A 19,957-nucleotide genomic window follows, 5' to 3' on the forward strand; every position below is an offset into this window, starting at 1 on the left:
CTGTCTAGCTTATATTCTGGCTCAGGCTCAGCAATTCAGAAAATATTCTCCAAAGTACCTGGAAGGTTCCATAAGAGCCCTGGGGGACTTAAAGGTCCCATTAGCTTGTCTTTGAGGGAGTTCCATAGTAGCCAGCATAGTGCTACACTTCTGCAATACCATCACTCGGGAGGCTAAGACAGGAGGATGGCATGTTTGAGAACTACAAAATGAGTTCCACTTAGAGTTCTACTTAGGCCACTACAGAATACTTCTGTGGGCACTACACCTCTCTCTCTCCACCTCACTTTACACCTCGTGGGCTAGAACTCCAGCTGCAAGAAATCAGTAACTACTTCTGTTAGTGAGAAAGGGCGTGACTCTTAAGAGGACATTTTATCACCATGCTACACACATTTTTACATTTAAGTGTGTGGATAATTTGTCTGCATTCAGGTCTATGCCTCACGTGCATGCCTGGTGCCTGTGGAGGCCAGAAGCGGGCATCAGATCCCCTTGAACTGGAGTGACAGATGGCTGTACGCTGCCATGTGGTTACTGAGAATCAAACCTGGGCTCTCTGCAAGAGCAGCCAGTGCGCTTGACAACTGAGCCAACTCTCTAGCCCCTCACCATTTTATATTTAACAACTGGCAGGAGCTACATGGCCAATCAGTGACTCTTAAGAAGGGTTTTACTCAACCAGTTGGGAAGCAGCCAAGTGGCCCCAGCAAGAGGAGGGGCAAGACAAACCGTGGTACAGCAACAGGAGCTCCACTCTCAGAGAACTCTGTTCTATGACGTGAAATTAGTAGTAATATAGCTTAAAACATTTTAGGAGTTTATCCACACAGTAGCAAAATTTCTCTGGAACCAGCCCAGTGGGTAACGACTGTGTATATGGATGCTTAAATCAAAGTGGAAAAAACAAAAAATCAAAAAGAATCTACTGCTATGATTAGGATCTAAAACAACCTCACATGCTCATGGTTTGAGCACTTGATTCCTGGCTGGTGGCGCTGTCTGGAGAGGGTGTGCAGTCTTGAAGAGGTGGGACCTGGTGGCTAGAAGGTCACTAGGGGTAGGCCTTGAAGATGACAGCCGGGCCCCTGGTTGGCATCCCACCCTCTTTACTTCCCGGTCGTCCATAGCCATGTAAAGTTAGGCCACATGCCCCTGCCCCCATGAACTGAGTCACTCCATCATGCCTGCCCAACTAGGAGAAACTGAAAACCGCTGAAACCACATGCGAAAAGAAACATTTCTTCATTAAGTTGTCTCCGTTGAACTTTCATTGTCTGGTGATATTAAGAAGAGCTGGACAATCCTATGAGGCTCATGGTTTCTACCCTCCCTATTTCCACCTCTACAGAATGTTCTATTGGGCAGTACTGCTCTAGGGCTATGCATCTTAAGATGCAGGGTACGAATTTGGAGCACCGAAAGATTCACAGATGGGGTGGCCTAGATTTCAATCCCAGTAGCATGGGGATGGACCTGGGAACCTGCCTTTTCCACCAGTTCCAGTCGCTGCTGCTGCTGCTGTTAGTAGAAAGCTTTAACTAGTTTGGAAAATTTTCAATCTGTTGGTCCTATTAAGATCACTTCTTCAATGCCCATGCCCACTATTCCACACAATTACAGTGACAGTCATATAAGCAATCTTACCCAAATTAAGAGTGAGCCTGAGGATTGATGAAAAGTGGGAAAAGGAAGAAAAAAAAAATACTCTGGGACCAATCCACCCAACCTGGATGCTACCATGACAACATTTCTAGTCAACTCCTGCTTCTCCAACAGAGATTTTCCTGGTGAAAGCAGTGGTGGGTAGGATAAACAATATACAAAGGTAGAAATCCTCTAGTCACGAATCACCCAGGAGTAAATTCATCATGAGCAAGTGAGGTGTTATAGTGCAACACCAGGGCCTGACTACAGCATATTGGATCCATGAAGACATCCCACAGACTGGCTTGGGTGGGTACAGCCATTCCAGGGGCTTTTTGAGCAAAAGCATTTTGGCCCCCAAGGCTAAGAAACAAAACTGTGAAGACTGACAGGCTCTGGGAACAGCAAGCATCATGCAAAACATAAGGATGGGAGCTCTGCCTGGGTGCAGCCCACGGAGGGGTCAGGAAGCCATGCATTGGTCTTTGGAACCATATGGTTAGTACTGACAGTGGTTCCCCTATAGCTCCAGAAGGGCAGTTAATAGACCGTGTACCATGTTAACACCCACACTGCCAGGAAGCCTGGAGCAGCACAGAACATGTGGCTTTCCATCAGAAGCGAAAGCATAAAATCCGGAGACGACCTTCTCCCACCCCCAGCCCCAAACTTTGGAGTGGCGAGAACACTATACTGTGACGACTTTTTTGCAGCAGCACCAAAAGCTGTTTTAAGCTCCAGCGATTGCTGGGCTGGGATACAGGGCCCAAGGGACCCAGTCCTCATTCAATTTTTAAAGAAGCAGATTCATAGTTCAGCTTTAAGCTCCTTCATGGGAAGCCACTGATGGAATGCAAATTCCCACAGGATGAGAAGTGGGAGACCCGGAGCATGCACCTCACAGGGCCATGTGCCTGCAACATAGCACAGGGCTGAGAGCAGCAGACTGCTGAGCTATAATGTGGAACACCATTGCCACCTGTCCATTTTCAAGGACACAAAGGTGCCACCTAACCCAGACCCAGTAAAGCCCCAACAATATCACACTGCAGGGGGTCAAAGCAAATTACAACACACGGCACTGTGTTGAAAACCTTAGTGCATTAAAAGTGTGCAGTGGGGGAGCAAGACACTTCGGGGGGTGAAACGCTTGCCCAGAAGCCTGGTGGGCTGCATTTGATCCTCACAAAGCCACATAAAGGCAGGAGAGAACCGACTCCACAAAGTTGTCCTCCGATCTACACATGCACACCATGGCAAGTACATCCCAACACAAACACACACAGCAATGAAAATTTTAAAATAAGTATTCTGGCTGTGGCCATACAAATGAAAATATGTGGTCTTATTTGGGGGGTGGGTATTGAGAGACAAGGTTTCTCTATGTAACAGCCTTGGCTGTCCTGGAACTCACTTTACAGACAAGGCTGGCCTCGAACTGCACCTGCCTCTGTTTCCCACGAACTGGGATTAATGGCCTGCACCACCACTGCCCAGCGTGGTCTTATTTTTTTACACTCTAGGCTTTTGTGGCCTGTCTTTTAAACAGAAAAGAGTAATGGGTGGTGAAGAATACTAAGTTGGCTTGTTCCTACAACAAAGGTTAAAAAAAAACTACCAAAGGCAGGATAATACATGAAAATGAGCAAGGATTCTCAGAAAATATAACAAGAAGGATACAACCATTGAAGATGCAAGAGGAAGCTGGCATTTCTCTGACCAGGTAGTCTATGGAACAGGACACTGGATACCCATGGTCTTCCCCTAGCCTGAGTGAAACCAAGATCATTGAACAACCTGTTTGGAAGATGACTTGGAGCATGGCAGGGGGAGGGGGGGGATAAAATCACAGGGCCTTTAATCCTTACCCATCACAACTAGAGAACAGCCCCCTAGTCCCACCAGAGGCAATGTCTGGGCTCCTTTCATACATGCCAATTCCTACAGCAAACCAGGAATCCTATCCATCAGTGCCATTTCAATGATTCCGCATGAAAAAGAGACCTTTATTCTCACATGCAAATACTTACGCTCCTTGGAATTTTATATGCAAATAAAAAAGGTCATTTGTACTTATGGTGATTAATTACCTTTGTTTTCTGGCCCAAACCACAAGGTAGATAATGAAGTAATTATATATTACTGTACGAGTTTGAAGTTCAAAAGTACACTAATCATGTTCGGCTTCACAGATTTTATGAGATTTCCTCCAAAGCAGCTATTAAAGCAGTGAATTACAGTAGTTACAGGTTATTTAAAAACATAAAGTTTATGAAACACTGAAGCAAGTTTTCATTTAAAAGGTTCTAGATGTCCCTCAAGATAAAAATAAAAATTCACAAAGTATCTAAGCCTCCACCTTAATGAAGGCCACCATCTCCCCAAATATTATTAGACTTACAGGTAACTACAGTAATTCCACCTGTGGTTAATCAACAAGGATTTGCAGAGCCGGTGTGCCCAGGGGCATACACATTTCATGGGCCTCCTTAGGATTCTGCAGCTTAAGTAGTTTTATGAAGAAAAAAAAAAAAAAAATCCCTGAGTTAATCACTGCACAGACACACAAATATGGTCTCCTTCTCTCACCAGCAGCAATGCCAACAATCAGTTAGACAAAAATGAGGAGGAAATGGTACAAATAAGCAATAAGGCAGATTTTGTAGCATGACACCAAACAAGCAAACATGTTTGTCCCTGAGCTATCGAAAGTGTGCAGGAGTAACTAAAGGTGAATTATAAAGAGCTGACAGGCTCGGACTGCTTCCCTTCTGAGCAGACACCGTGGTCAGTGCCGAAGCCTGCACTAACTTAGCAGAGAGGAACGCACTGGCTAGTCCATGCTGTCTTCAAGAGGACTTCCAAACCCCAGGTTCTGCTGGGAAACACATTCCTCATTATATTTGGTTCTGGTTCCTCCGCTAATTCAGTCACACATCAGCAGACAGCTTTCTTGGGGGGGGGGGGGGGGGCTGGGCAGAACAATTAGTATTCAAAAGAGAAAAAAATGACACAGAGCTGTGGGAAAGAAGTGACATCTAGTGAAAGGAAGAAAAGAACAGCAGTCATCCTAAGGAAAAAATGCCTTAGAAGTTCAGAAACATTAACAAGAGAAAAACAAAACAAAACAAAAACCAAAAAGACACAAGGTCCTCCAGTAGACACAGAGGAAGCAAGCTTGGGCTGCCAAAAAGCTTCTTAGCCTCTTTGATGTACGTGCTTTATTATGTGTAGCATAGCATAGCACGGTATAGCATGGCATGACATGGCGGAACGGAGCATAGCATAGTGTAGTATATGAACGCATGTATGGTCTATGTGGGCTTATTAACAATAAGAGGCAGACAGTACTTAAATCAAACCTTCAACACATGCTCAGGGCATGTCTTCCTTTACAATTGAGAATTACTTCAATAAGAGGCCGCAAGGTGGCTTCCCTTCCTATCGGAGCATAGGTACAGAGGCTGAGGAAAGGGGTAAGTCCGCGGGCAGGGAAAGAAGGGGAAGTATAGGAAGATGGCCAGAAATAGGAAAAGACACAACCCACCCAGTGGCTCCGCACTCCTTGCCCTACATGGAAGGCCTGCCGTCCAGCCTTGGCGATTCTCCCTTGTACGATGGAAACGAGGAAAGATCTGGAGTCCCAGAGATGCTTGGTCCCAGGAGCACTGGGTTTCCCTTGTCTGGGACAGTTAAACCACACACATCAATCACTTGGAGAAGTGGCCACAGAAATGGGGGTGCAGAGAAGAAGATGCAGACCCTTCCGACTCTGATGACTTAAGCACATTAAGTCTAAGTCCTCCACTTAATGGGGAGGTTGGTTCCATGAATGGTATCTCTCTTGCCTCACTTAATTCTCGGTTAATTTCATATATGGGGTGTTGTCCTTCACAACCTGATGGACAGCGAGGTGCCTTCCGTCTACATGACACAGTCGGTTCATTCTGAAGAAGAGGGTTCCATGGAAACAACAGGAGTTTGTCTAAGTTTTCTAAAGGATAGCAGGTTTCAGAAAGAGGAGACAGAAATTCAGAGATGAAGATAAGAACATAAATAAAAGAAAGAACATATAGGCGAGGAAAAAGGATACCAAAAATAAAAATAAAATTAAAAAAAAAAAAACTCACACAAAAGAGTTCAGATTGAATATAAGGTCAAAAGTCTTCCCACTGGTAATTAGTCACACTGGCAATTCTGTCCTAATAGGCTATGTGACAGAGAAAGGAAAAGCATTCACAAGAATTTTATGACTTAAAAACATATATATATGTATAATCACATTTCACTCAAGACCCGGGGCTACAAGATGAGAAATCTGTATTTTGAAATGTAAATTTAAGCTGATAAATTGGGTGGTATGAACACCTTTTATATGTGTTTCTCATTCTGTTGATAAATCTTTTTACAGTTCTGCAGAACTTCAAGAAACAGCACCAGTTTTCCTGTCTGTCTTTCCCCCAGCCCAGGGTTTCCAGACCTGAGATGCATGGGCTTGAAGAACGGTTGGACCAGCAGGACCCAAGGTCAGCTAAATCACAAGCACCATGTGCACTTCTCCAGGGGTTAGGATCTGTTTTCCTCTGGTTCTTATAATAAAATAATAATAACTCAATGACTTAAAAATAGTTAAGAAATCCTTTTTAAAATGTACATACCTGTATATTGTATATTGCACAGCCTAGGCTATATATGCTCGCTCGCTCTCTCTCTCTCTCTCTCTCTCTCTCTCTCTCTCTCTCTCTCTCCTGTGTGTGTGTGTGTGTGTGTGTGTGTGTGTGTGTGTGTGTGTGTGTGGTGCTTGATTTAACCTTGGCTGGCTCACAGTCCAAGGATATTAGACATCAACACTATATGCATATCCTATGTTGCTATTATGTCGCTTCCGTCTGACAGACATTTAACTGTAAATAGAAAGAAAAACTGTTCAGTGTCAACCCCTAGGATGGGCTAGTTATGATTTGGAAGGTATCAGGCTCCTCCACCCCATCTTACTGTTTTCACAGCCCGTCACCATGCTTAGGCTGTTCTGATTGATGCCCTCCCATTTAAAACTATACCACAGGGGAATTAATATGCTACATTTTAGGTAGTTTCCTTTTATCATAGAACAAGGTCCCAAGAAAAAAAAGAATACTAAAACATGTAAATTTTGGAGGGTAGAACCAGTAGCCAGGGGGCCAAAAGGAACATGGCCCGTCAGCCAAGGGCGAGATGCCACAGGAGCCTGCAGCAAATGGACCAAAAGGAGGAGGGCCCAGCAGCTGAGCGATACCATGGAAAGCAATCTCCATTCACTGCACCCACTGCCTGAGGCCTGGCCTGGGGCTGGACCACTCTCACACGTGATGACCTCACATGCCTGCTTACTGAAGCCAAAAATAACAGCACACTGCCAACTGCAGGCAATTTTTCAAGGTAACCTGCCGACCGGGACCAACAGAGAGATATTGTTAAATTAATAGCTGTCAGGTTCAAAAATACTCTGTGCATACTTTTTCAACTCCAGTCTCTCAAACGATGGCACAATAACAAACTGATAAATGTGCACTAATTAAAAAAATAAGCTATTGATCAAAGCCTCTGTGTTATAAATACATGTGTGCTCTGTTAAAATGCAAACAGCAAGTTGTTTTGATATTGTCACAAGATAAATTCATGGCATAGGAGATTTATTTTGCATATCCCCCCTCATACTTTAATTTCATCCCAGCCAGGAACAGGAAGCTTTGCATACAGGATGACAGATAAGCTAAGAGAGGGCGAATGACTAGAGACCCAGGAGCGGCAAGGTCCGGAGACTGGTGAAGGTCACTGGTATAAACTGGGACAGTTAATTTTTCTCACTCATCCTACAGTCCATTATGGCTATGGGAAAGGTTTTCAATGTATCCCATTCTTAAAACCTGCTCCGTTTTCTTCTTTACAGCTGGACCTGCACATTTTCAGGATGTGTTTTCATCTTTAGCTCACAATGATACTAGTGGTATCTATTGGTTTCCATAAAATTTGCAAGCATTGTCCTAACTCTCTATGTACTCAGAACACGAACTTTGGTTAAAAACAACAACAACAACAACAACAAAAACCCATGAAATCACTAAAGAAAATACCCTAGCATTTTCTTGTTCACTATCATTTTAGATTCACATCTAAGCTATCAGTAATGGGAAATCGCCTTTTCAAAACTCGTATCTGGCCATAATACTTGGGTTTACTACCTGACCAGCCATTTCCAATACATTAAATGACAAGATAAAGCCCACAGCTAAGACTCAAACCTGCAGTCATAACTGGCAATACCTCAGGAAATGCTTCACATGACAGTTAAAAGTTCAAAGCATCCAACCACATGATTTCATTCAGACACACACTTAGGAAACGCTGTCCAAAACAGAGGGCAGCTCAGTGATTGCAAAGATAAGAGATGTCATCCGAGTTCACCACTCACACTGGCAATGGCTCCATGCTCGACATGTACAATGAGAAACTCCTTACAGTATCTGTAGACGGGTGTTCACACCGAACCACTTTCCAAAATTAAGAAAGTATCATGTTGAAAATGAATTCCTAGAGGCTTTCCTCACTCAAGTTGAAGGAAACTCATGGCATAGCTCAGTATTCTCCCCTTCACAGTATTATTTATTAGTATAAAAAATCAGGATGAATGTGAGCAGGATGAATATTTCCCAATTCTCATGCTTATTTGTAAATTGACATCTGATCCCAGACATGCGTATGTTGAAAGTCCTGCTACAGAAAAATCTCCAATACACCCAATACAAACAGTGTAGAAAATAACACATTTCCTTCTATTTAAGCATATTTGGAAAAGAGAAATTATTCCTAACTTAAGAAAGTAGGAATAATAAACAGTAAAAAAAAAAAAAAAAGGTGTGTGGAACTGAAAATATATTTCAGTTTTAACAGCCAAACATAAAAACCAAATACCTCTTTTGATAAAGATCGATTGTAAATGTAACAAAACTGCACTATGTAAATGGCAACAGTAACATGCCCTGGTACAAAGCCAAGCCAGAGAGCTGCCAAAAACATTTCTTCTGACAACACAAACTTGTTTTTCAATCTTAGGTACCACCAGACCTGGGGATACCAGAATCAACTGTGTCTCAACAGTGCCCTCTAGTGGACAAGCCTTAAAATGACTGTTCCCCACAGAAAATCTTTTCAATAATGCTAACATCTTCCAGAGGATGGGACCAAATTAAGGAACCAGCTGGAGAAGATCCAAAGCTAGCACTCACAGAGGATGGCTTTGCAAAGGTCATGGCAAAGGTACTCGGGGACAGACAACTGTGATAAACACTTGTCTCTCTTCTTACTGTATTCGTTTGTCCCAGCAGGCAGGTCCTTGGCTAGGCCTCCCAGACTGCTGGAGATTAGCATTTAGTCACCTAACCAATCCACTTCAACTGGTATTACATCAGTGCTTATTTCATACTCGACATGTTTTGAGTACTTCTGTGGGATACAAAATGAGAAGATGGTATTACAAACCTCAAATGACTAATGTGGATGAACACACACACACACACACACACACACACACACACACACACGCATTCTGCACACGAAGACATTGGACAACCTCAGGATGATAAAGGCTGCCTTTGGGTATTCATAACCTCACTTGTATTATATTACCCTACATGGATCTCTCAAGGTCAAAACCTCCAACAGGAAAAGGGCTGTCAACCCAGCACCACAGTGATCAGATGTCTCTGCAGATGTTAACTTAGAAGCAAATGGTGTCCCCAGACAAGGCCCTAGCTTCAATAAGCTAGCCATTCCTTCCATAAGCAGGCAAGCAGAAATGTCATAGAGCAGCATAATTGGCATACTGAGAGAAAAACACAAATACTTTAGCAAGATAAGAGTAAGCACTGGTGAGGGATTTATGTTTTGAGGCCCAGCGGCTTTAACATAGCTAGCTGCGTCAGCCAGTCCCTATTAAACAACAGTGGAAAGTGAAAGACACTGATTACAATGAAAAGTGACAGGAGGGTGGGCTCAGCCACGAACATTTAATGCATATTTATATTTCCATCAAATGGACATATTTACTATAAACACTTGAAAAACCACAGCAAAGTCATTCATTTAAATGCCAGAAAAATAGTAAAAGATGCTAATTTGACCTTAGTGGAACAGATCGGGTGTCACTGACACTCCAGGACGGCGTGAAGCAGAATCTACCAAGACGAGTAATTAATGCTTCCTGGATTAGGTCAAGAGTGTCGTAAATGGAGGGAGAAGGAGCAAATGGGGAAGAAAGGAGGATGAAAAGGGGTCTTTCAGGGCCAAGCTATTACAGTCTACCACATTTACACCTCTGATGTCTCTAAAATCATATGGCCGGGAGGCAGAGGCGGGCTGTTGATTCCTGGGGCTTTGGTCTCTGCAGATATGCAAAGGGGACGAAGGAGAGCTATCGGGATGCTTTGAGAAGGCTAGATCGATGAAAGAGCTCTGAGAATGGAACGCACCCAACGGTCTTGCATAAACGTGAGCGAATGCACAGAACCTCCCCGTCAGCCAACACTTTTCATAAACTGGACACTTGGAGTGTCAAGAATTCCTACTGGCAAGTCCAAGGATATTAGACATCAACACTATATGCATATCCTATGTTGCTATTATGTCGCTTCCGTCTGACAGACATTTAACTGTAAATAGAAAGAAAAACTGTTCAGTGTCAACCCCTAGGATGGGCTAGTTATGATTTGGAAGGTATCAGGCTCCTCCACCCCATCTTACTGTTTTCACAGCCCGTCACCATGCTTAGGCTGTTCTGATTGATGCCCCCCATTTAAAACTATACCACAGGGGAATTAATATGCTACATTTTAGGTAGTTTCCTTTTATCATAGAACAAGGTCCCAAGAAAAAAAAGAATACTAAAACATGTAAATTTTGGAGGGTAGAACCAGTAGCCAGGGGGCCAAAAGGAACATGGCCCGTCAGCCAAGGGCGAGATGCCACAGGAGCCTGCAGCAAATGGACCAAAAGGAGGAGGGCCCAGCAGCTGAGCGATACCATGGAAAGCAATCTCCATTCACTGCACCCACTGCCTGAGGCCTGGCCTGGGGCTGGACCACTCTCACACGTGATGACCTCACATGCCTGCTTACTGAAGCCAAAAAATAACAGCACACTGCCAACTGCAGGCAATTTTTCAAGGTAACCTGCCGACCGGGACCAACAGAGAGATATTGTTAAATTAATAGCTGTCAGGTTCAAAAATACTCTGTGCATACTTTTTCAACTCCAGTCTCTCAAACGATGGCACAATAACAAACTGATAAATGTGCACTAATTAAAAAAATAAGCTATTGATCAAAGCCTCTGTGTTATAAATACATGTGTGCTCTGTTAAAATGCAAACAGCAAGTTGTTTTGATATTGTCACAAGATAAATTCATGGCATAGGAGATTTATTTTGCATATCCCCCCTCATACTTTAATTTCATCCCAGCCAGGAACAGGAAGCTTTGCATACAGGATGACAGATAAGCTAAGAGAGGGCGAATGACTAGAGACCCAGGAGCGGCAAGGTCCGGAGACTGGTGAAGGTCACTGGTATAAACTGGGACAGTTAATTTTTCTCACTCATCCTACAGTCCATTATGGCTATGGGAAAGGTTTTCAATGTATCCCATTCTTAAAACCTGCTCCGTTTTCTTCTTTACAGCTGGACCTGCACATTTTCAGGATGTGTTTTCATCTTTAGCTCACAATGATACTAGTGGTATCTATTGGTTTCCATAAAATTTGCAAGCATTGTCCTAACTCTCTATGTACTCAGAACACGAACTTTGGTTAAAAACAACAACAACAACAACAACAACAACAAAAACCCATGAAATCACTAAAGAAAATACCCTAGCATTTTCTTGTTCACTATCATTTTAGATTCACATCTAAGCTATCAGTAATGGGAAATCGCCTTTTCAAAACTCGTATCTGGCCATAATACTTGGGTTTACTACCTGACCAGCCATTTCCAATACATTAAATGACAAGATAAAGCCCACAGCTAAGACTCAAACCTGCAGTCATAACTGGCAATACCTCAGGAAATGCTTCACATGACAGTTAAAAGTTCAAAGCATCCAACCACATGATTTCATTCAGACACACACTTAGGAAACGCTGTCCAAAACAGAGGGCAGCTCAGTGATTGCAAAGATAAGAGATGTCATCCGAGTTCACCACTCACACTGGCAATGGCTCCATGCTCGACATGTACAATGAGAAACTCCTTACAGTATCTGTAGACGGGTGTTCACACAGAACCACTTTCCAAAATTAAGAAAGTATCATGTTGAAAATGAATTCCTAGAGGCTTTCCTCACTCAAGTTGAAGGAAACTCATGGCATAGCTCAGTATTCTCCCCTTCACAGTATTATTTATTAGTATAAAAAATCAGGATGAATGTGAGCAGGATGAATATTTCCCAATTCTCATGCTTATTTGTAAATTGACATCTGATCCCAGACATGCGTATGTTGAAAGTCCTGCTACAGAAAAATCTCCAATACACCCAATACAAACAGTGTAGAAAATAACACATTTCCTTCTATTTAAGCATATTTGGAAAAGAGAAATTATTCCTAACTTAAGAAAGTAGGAATAATAAACAGTTAAAAAAAAAAAAAGTGTGTGGAACTGAAAATATATTTCAGTTTTAACAACCAAACATAAAAACCAAATACCTCTTTTGATAAAGATCGATTGTAAATGTAACAAAACTGCACTATGTAAATGGCAACAGTAACATGCCCTGTGGTACAAAGCCAAACCAGAGAGCTGCCAAAAACATTTCTTCTGACAACACAAACTTGTTTTTCAATCTTAGGTACCACCAGACCTGGGGATACCAGAATCAACTGTGTCTCAACAGTGCCCTCTAGTGGACAAGCCTTAAAATGACTGTTCCCCACAGAAAATCTTTTCAATAATGCTAACATCTCATCTTCCAGAGGATGGGACCAAATTAAGGAACCAGCTGGAGAAGATCCAAAGCTAGCACTCACAGAGGATGGCTTTGCAAAGGTCATGGCAAAGGTACTCGGGGACAGACAACTGTGATAAATACTTGTCTCTCTTCTTACTGTATTCGTTTGTCCCAGCAGGCAGGTCCTTGGCTAGGCCTCCCAGACTGCTGGAGATTAGCATTTAGTCACCTAACCAATCCACTTCTACTGGTATTACATCAGTGCTTATTTCATACTCGACATGTTTTGAGTACTTCTGTGGGATACAAAATGAGAAGATGGTATTACAAACCTCAAATGACTAATGTGGATGAACACACACATTCACACACGCACGCATGCACGCACCACAGCCAGTGAGGGAGAGAGTGCTAATTTTGACTGATAAAAAGAGCCCAAGCCCCAGCCCCTAACAACAGGAAACACAGAAGCAAAGCGGAGCCCAGGAAGCTGTTGAGTAGAAAGCATTCCTGGAGTGGTTTCCATCCCAACTTCCCCTAGGTGCAAGTGTTTTAGAGTACCCTAGTACCACCACAATACAGCATCCCTCAGTGACGAAGCAAATCCATGACTACAGAGATGGAATACATGTCAAATTCTCGGACATAATGCAATGTGTCTTCAATGTGCTAAAATCCAGCGTGTTTAAAATAAGAACAACGTGAGACCAATGTCAGTGGCAGACCCTACACCAGCTAACCCCCAGGAAACCCTTTGGTCCTGATGGCTCCCCACTTAATCTCAGTTGTTTCCTCATAGACCTTCCCTGTCATCTGGCTGCTTCCTCTGAGCAATCCTATGAGTTTACCCAGGTAAACTAGATATGGACATGATCCTTGTTTTTAAAAAGGCTCAACATTAGGTGTGATGATGCTTAGTGGCACAACACTTCCCTGAGCAAGAATGAAGACCTGGCTTCACCCCAGAACTATGAAAATCAATAAATGACGGCAACTTTTTAAAGTTTCTAAATTCTGAAACTCTGACCCTTGGGCCAGAAAGAACCCCTTGATGTTCCCAGCTCCTACCTGCCCATCAGAGCAGAAAGGCAGGAGAAAAACCAGCAACTCCTCCTCTCCCACCCACCTCCCTAAAGATGCCACAACTCCAGCAAGTCTGAGAAAGTTCCTGCTAACATTATTCCCTAGGCGACTTTATGAGAATCCATCAACACTGCCCCAGTAACCAGCTTCACATTCAAGCAGTTGTCTTGTGGTGAGAATGAACTCCTACAATTACACCCTAGACCTTGGATTTTTAATTTTTGTTGTTTCATACTTAAAGAAGACTTCAAGAATCTCTGTTTACAGACCCAGGGATGTAGCACAGACTAGTGGAATAATTACCTTGTAGGCCCAAAGCTCAGGGGTTCATCCCTAGCATTACAAATAATTAAGTAAATAATAGTTCTTTAGAAAGAAGTCAAATTCAGTTCTACATAAAGAAAGAATAAGTTCAGGCAAAAATAAAAAGCTAAACTACAACTCTAGGGCTGGGGTGATGGCTTGGTGGCTACAGTGCAGCCACAGAAGCACAAGGACCCAAGTCCAGGTCCCCCGCACCCAAGTAAAGACCAGCATCTGTACTCCCAGCATGTGGGAGAGGTAGAAGCAAGTAGTTCCCAGCCCCCCAGCCTAGGCAAAAAGGTGAGTCCCAGGGTCAGTTTGCAGCCTGGTGCAAACAGTGAAATAGAAAACAAATAAAGAAGACACTTGGCTTCAACTCCAGTGTCTATGCATTCAGGTATCCATACACATGAGCACAGCTTGCGTGTGTATGGGTACGCGCGCACACGCACACACACACACACACACACACACACACACACACACACGCATTCTGCACACAAAGACATTGGACAACCTCAGGATGATAAAGGCTGCCTTTGGGTATTCATAACCTCACTTGTATTATATTACCCTACATGGATCTCTCAAGGTCAAAACCTCCAACAGGAAAAGGGCTGTCAACCCAGCACCACAGTGATCAGATGTCTCTGCAGATGTTAACTTAGAAGCAAATGGTGTCCCCAGACAAGGCCCTAGCTTCAATAAGCTAGCCATTCCTTCCATAAGCAGGCAAGCAGAAATGTCATAGAGCAGCATAATTGGCATACTGAGAGAAAAACACAAATACTTTAGCAAGATAAGAGTAAGCACTGGTGAGGGATTTATGTTTTGAGGCCCGGCGGCTTTAACATAGCTAGCTGCATCAGCCAGTCCCTATTAAACAACAGTGGAAAGTGAAAGACACTGATTACAATGAAAAGTGACAGGAGGGTGGGCTCAGCCACGAACACTTAATGCATATTTATATTTCCATCAAATGGACATATTTACTATAAACACTTGAAAAACCACAGCAAAGTCATTCATTTAAATGCCAGAAAAATAGTAAAAGATGCTAATTTGACCTTAGTGGAACAGATCGGGTGTCACTGACACTCCAGGACGGCGTGAAGCAGAATCCACCAAGACGAGTAATTAATGCTTCCTGGATTAGGTCAAGAGTGTCGTAAATGGAGGGAGAAGGAGCAAATGGGGAAGAAAGGAGGATGAAAAGGGGTCTTTCAGGGCCAAGCTATTACAGTCTACCACATTTACACCTCTGATGTCTCTAAAATCATATGGCCGGGAGGCAGAGGCGGGCTGTTGATTCCTGGGGCTTTGGTCTCTGCAGATATGCAAAGGGGACGAAGGAGAGCTATCGGGATGCTTTGAGAAGGCTAGATCGATGAAAGAGCTCTGAGAATGGAACGCACCCAACGGTCTTGCATAAACGTGAGCGAATGCACAGAAACCTCCCCGTCAGCCAACACTTTTCATAAACTGGACACTTGGAGTGTCAAGAATTCCTACTGGCAAGTCCTAGGGAATTTTGAGATCATGTGATGGGGCACTTTTCAGAACAAATTGCAAAGCTCCTCTGGACTGGAATTGTGGTCACCAAGGACAGCAAGCTTGGGAACTGTGAAAACAACACAACCAACACATTACCCGTTACAACAAAGATGACTAGGACATGTAGATCTTAGTTTCAGCTTTTGTGGCCACTGCTCCTTCAACATGACAGTGGTGCCACCCTGCCTTTCCTTACAGATGCGCACTCTGCCTAAAAATCAGCTTGTTTCTAGCACATGAGGGGCCCTCCTTCACTGCCACTCTTAATCCTTAATGATCAACTGCTCGGTGACATTGCTCCGGCTATGTATAATGCACATACACACATAAATTCACAACACAAATCCCTCACCATGACATTCCGCTCAACTTCATCGGACTTGGAAAGCCCCCTAACAAATGCCTGCCACATGATTAGAAAATCATTCAAGTCTGCAGGAAATACGGCAAGTGGGAAGAAGAGGCAGTCAATTAGGAGTGAGAAAGGAGAGTGGGGCCTGGTCATTAAAGTCTTTAAAGTCTTAGCGTCAGGGAGAAAATGGACCGTCATTCATGTCCCATATTCCCTTTAAAACAGGTATTAATTCTACTGTGTGTGAACCACTCCAAAACACCACTGATTCCCCAGAGAATCCTGCAGAAGGGGCCCAGGAACCAGTCTCCAAAAAATGAGAAAAAAAATGTATTCAATGTATATGATTTTGTGATGTTTTCTCCATCGATAAAGCAGGGACGAAAAGCATTTTCAACAAGGAAATCTTCCCCGTTGGAGGAAGAAACATAGGTGAAAATGACTTTTATTCTAACATAATTTTGTTTTGTTGTTGCAAGTTGGAGGTGGGGGAGACCCAGGATTGTGCCCTTGGCTGGACTTGAACACCTGGGCTGAAGACATCCTCTTGCCTCAGCCTCCTGAATAGCTGGAAAGACAGTTGTGCATGGCCACATCCAGCTCAACACTTTCCTCATGAAATGCTAACCACTGGCCAGGCAGTCCCAGTCACCACAACACTTACTGCCTTAGGTGGAACTACCAGCAGATACAGGATAGGAAAGAATTCTCAAAATAGAGGCAAGCACAGAACACAGAGAGAGAACGGGAACATAAGTATCTTCGTTGTCATCTAAATAAACTTGAATTTTTTCACAAGTGATCACTTACCATTGCATTCTTTAATGGAAAGAATAACAGAATGAGTGGTACTGTGACATGATGTACGAAGGAAGCCACATAACAAAAGAGAAGCTTTACTTACTTGTTAGCTTGTTGTGACTGAGTACCAGTTGCGTGATATGGGCCAAGGAGACTGGAAAAGAAAGAAAGAACAAAACAGTCAGCAATATTTACAATGGCACTCCCTTCGCTTCCAGGTAGGCTGCAAAATGATTTTCAAAGGTCGAGGCATCCACCACTCAGAACACAAGCTGGGGATTGTGCAAGCTGTCGTCTCAGTGTTAAAGAAGTCATGCAATGGATGGTGCAATTAGCATGGCCAGTTGGAGCTAGTGAGATTCATGTCACAGGATCGAGCATTACCAAGGACCACAGGATCAAGCCTCACAAGGCGACTTGGTCCGCTGGCCTAACTTGAACCATCCATCTTAATACGGTGCAGCTCAGAAGAAGGGGCCAAGACTGCAGAGAAACTGGAGGCCCTGCCTGTGACAAACAAAATCTTCATACCCAACTGACGTAAGTAGACCAGGAGTGTAGCCCCACCCACATCGTCCACCCTGGAATTCCTCTACACACAATTACAGGATCAGAGGTGAAACCTCTCCTGGACCTCCTCTAAATGTAACTTAGTTGATGTGTCCAAGTACTGACTTGGAATGTGGACTGCTTGCTAGTTTCCACCCTTATGATGGAGGCTCTATCTGTGTCTCCCAAGATTACAATAGTTATCTGAGTAGAGAGGAATTCAATGAGCACAGCAGTTGAAAACAGTGGGAGAAAGGGGCGCAGGGGAGGAACATACAGTGTTCTACTTTGGGTTCTAAAACTCTACAGGGTGCTCAGAAGTCTATGCACATATACATATATGTATGTGTGTAAGTATATATAATCAATTTTCTTTCAATACTGTCTCTAAGCACATTATTTTAAAGCAGTCAAAATTTTTGTTTAAAGGGATATGAAAGAACAGTTCCCAGCTTGCTGTGGAGACAGTGAATATGCACTGCCCCTAAGCATAACCTTTGCTATGTTTTTTAACAGGTGTGTTTCCATTCCATCAGGCATAGAAGAGTTAGAAATACAGTTCAAGGTCAAATCTTTCTAGTCTGTTTCACTGGTACTAGGTCGCTAACCTATAAACTTTGGGAAGACTGGAGTGAAAGGGGCAGTCTTACATGACCATCAAAACCAAGACCATGGCTGAGTGTAATCTCAGCTCCCATCCAATAAACACCACATTTATTTACAAGAAAGGATCCAACTTTGAATCCACAGCACATGGCCTCAGTGTCCTTGATTTTCATGGCCTTGGCTACTGAGAATTGCAGACCAAATCAGTTTTCATTATGTCCTTGTTATGGCTCAGATGAGTTTCTGGCTTTGGGATGAGGGCATTTGGTCCAACCCCTGCTTCCCCCCCCAATGTACAACTTTCAGAAGAGGGCCAGACGGATGGGTTTGCACAGTCCTGGACTTGAGTCTCCAGAACTGTGAGCCAAAAGAAACTTGTTTTGATTTCCTAAGTAGCCTTCATCAGGTAGCCAGGCAAAGCACTTGTGGATACAGCCTCTGAGCCTGGACTCTCCCATCCATTGACTCTCATAAGCGTGGCTCTACTTCTCTGACAGGAGCATGGTTCCAATGCATTCTCACTGCATCCTCCCCGGCACTCTGTGTGATAATGAACGCCCTATCACTAAGGATCTTCCTGTGACTACAGGGTCCCACCATCAATTTAGTCCTTTGTAACTAGTCAGCATGTGGGGTAGAATGAAACTATACCCATGCCCTGTTCCTCAACCAACTTTAAAACTTTTTATGTGATTTTTCATTAAGCATTTATTAGACAGCAATGGTCAAAATCACCGAAAATGCCCCCTAGAATACCAGGGCACAGATCTATAGCTCCAGAGTTTATGTGGCCATGACCAGACAAACATAAAAGGTACTGAACATGCTTACCAAGGCTCTTCTGGAACTGAAATTCCTCCCTCACACACCTCTTGATGGTTTATAATCTGGAAATAAATGTGTCCTCTACAACTGAAAAGTCACCCCGATACCTGTACTGGGGCAGTACAGACTTAGACACAGGTCTTGCTTTTTGCTGCTGAGCCTTTATTAAGTCCTAATGGGGAACAGGCTCTGTGGACAGGACACACGCATCTCTGTGACAAGAACTTTCTTCTCCCACCTCTCTCAGCCTGGTTCCCTCCTCATCAGTCTCAGATACTGATCCATGCCCAGCCCCTGACCACCAGATACCCTCTTACTGTGTGGGTTAAGGTATACCACTTTGTAAAGTTGTCCCATTTAATGATTTCCGAAGAACCCTTGGTGAGGAAAGAGATCAGGGCAGATCAGAACACACCTGTGGTTTTTAAGAGGATTCATCATGGTAGCCTCACGAGACATTTGAGATCTCGGATGCTGCGGAAAACCTCACACATTTTCACTGGTAAGAGTTCAGATTTTCTTGTCTACTAGATAAAGTAGTCCTCTATTTCAGAAGGATAGAAGTCTGACGTGACAAAAACCTCCAACAACTCCCTTGCACCAAACAAGTCTCACAGATCAATCTATAAGATTATGCTCTGCTTCGTGTTGAGAGAAAATAACAAATGGCAGGGATTACAACATGCAGGAGCCTCTCCAGCATATACATAAGCAGGCCAGAGGTCCCTTGGGTGCCCAAGCTTGGTCCACACCTCATATGGGCTAAACATTTGTCTTCTCACATGCATGTGTTGAAGCACTAATCCCAAAAGTATTTGGAGGTATGGCCTTTGGCAACTAGGCCATGAGGGTGAAGCCTCCGTGAGATTGGTGCCTTTTCACAAAGACACATAAGACAGATGACTTCACATTCCTGCGGCCATCTCCAGCCAGTAAGGACCAGATAAGACTGTGGCCCTCTGTAAATAGAGAGTGATCTCAGGAGGCACCAATGTTGGCACCTGGACCATCAACATGTCAGCTTTCAGAACTGTGCGGACTTTAAGCCACCCAATCTCTAATGTGTTTATTATTTTAATAACCCAAACTATGATGAGATACATTATGATATCAACTGACTAACTGAGGTCAGCCATCACACTTCCATTCCTCCAAGGAAGAGGAAAGAAAAAGAAAGTCTTTCTTCTAGACACTTCTGAGAACTTGCACATGGTCTACCCATTCACAGGCATTCTGTATCTAGGCTGCCTACTTCAGG

The 19,957-nt window shown here is 43.5% G+C and overlaps 1 protein-coding gene across 1 annotated transcript in view; it reads right to left on the minus strand.

The window, feature by feature from the left end:
* The window catches only part of Rsu1 (Ras suppressor protein 1), a 194,488-nt gene that overhangs the window by 146,382 nt on the left and 28,149 nt on the right, over window positions 1-19,957 (minus strand). Inside the window, exon 3 of the mRNA XM_036188038.1 lies at window positions 16,823-16,873. Coding sequence (XP_036043931.1) covers window positions 16,823-16,873 — 51 coding nt within the window. The remainder of the gene's footprint in view (window positions 1-16,822; window positions 16,874-19,957) is intronic.

Source organism: Onychomys torridus, chromosome 5, assembly GCF_903995425.1.
Source record: "Onychomys torridus chromosome 5, mOncTor1.1, whole genome shotgun sequence".
In the NCBI taxonomy this organism is placed as follows: domain Eukaryota; kingdom Metazoa; phylum Chordata; class Mammalia; order Rodentia; family Cricetidae; genus Onychomys; species Onychomys torridus.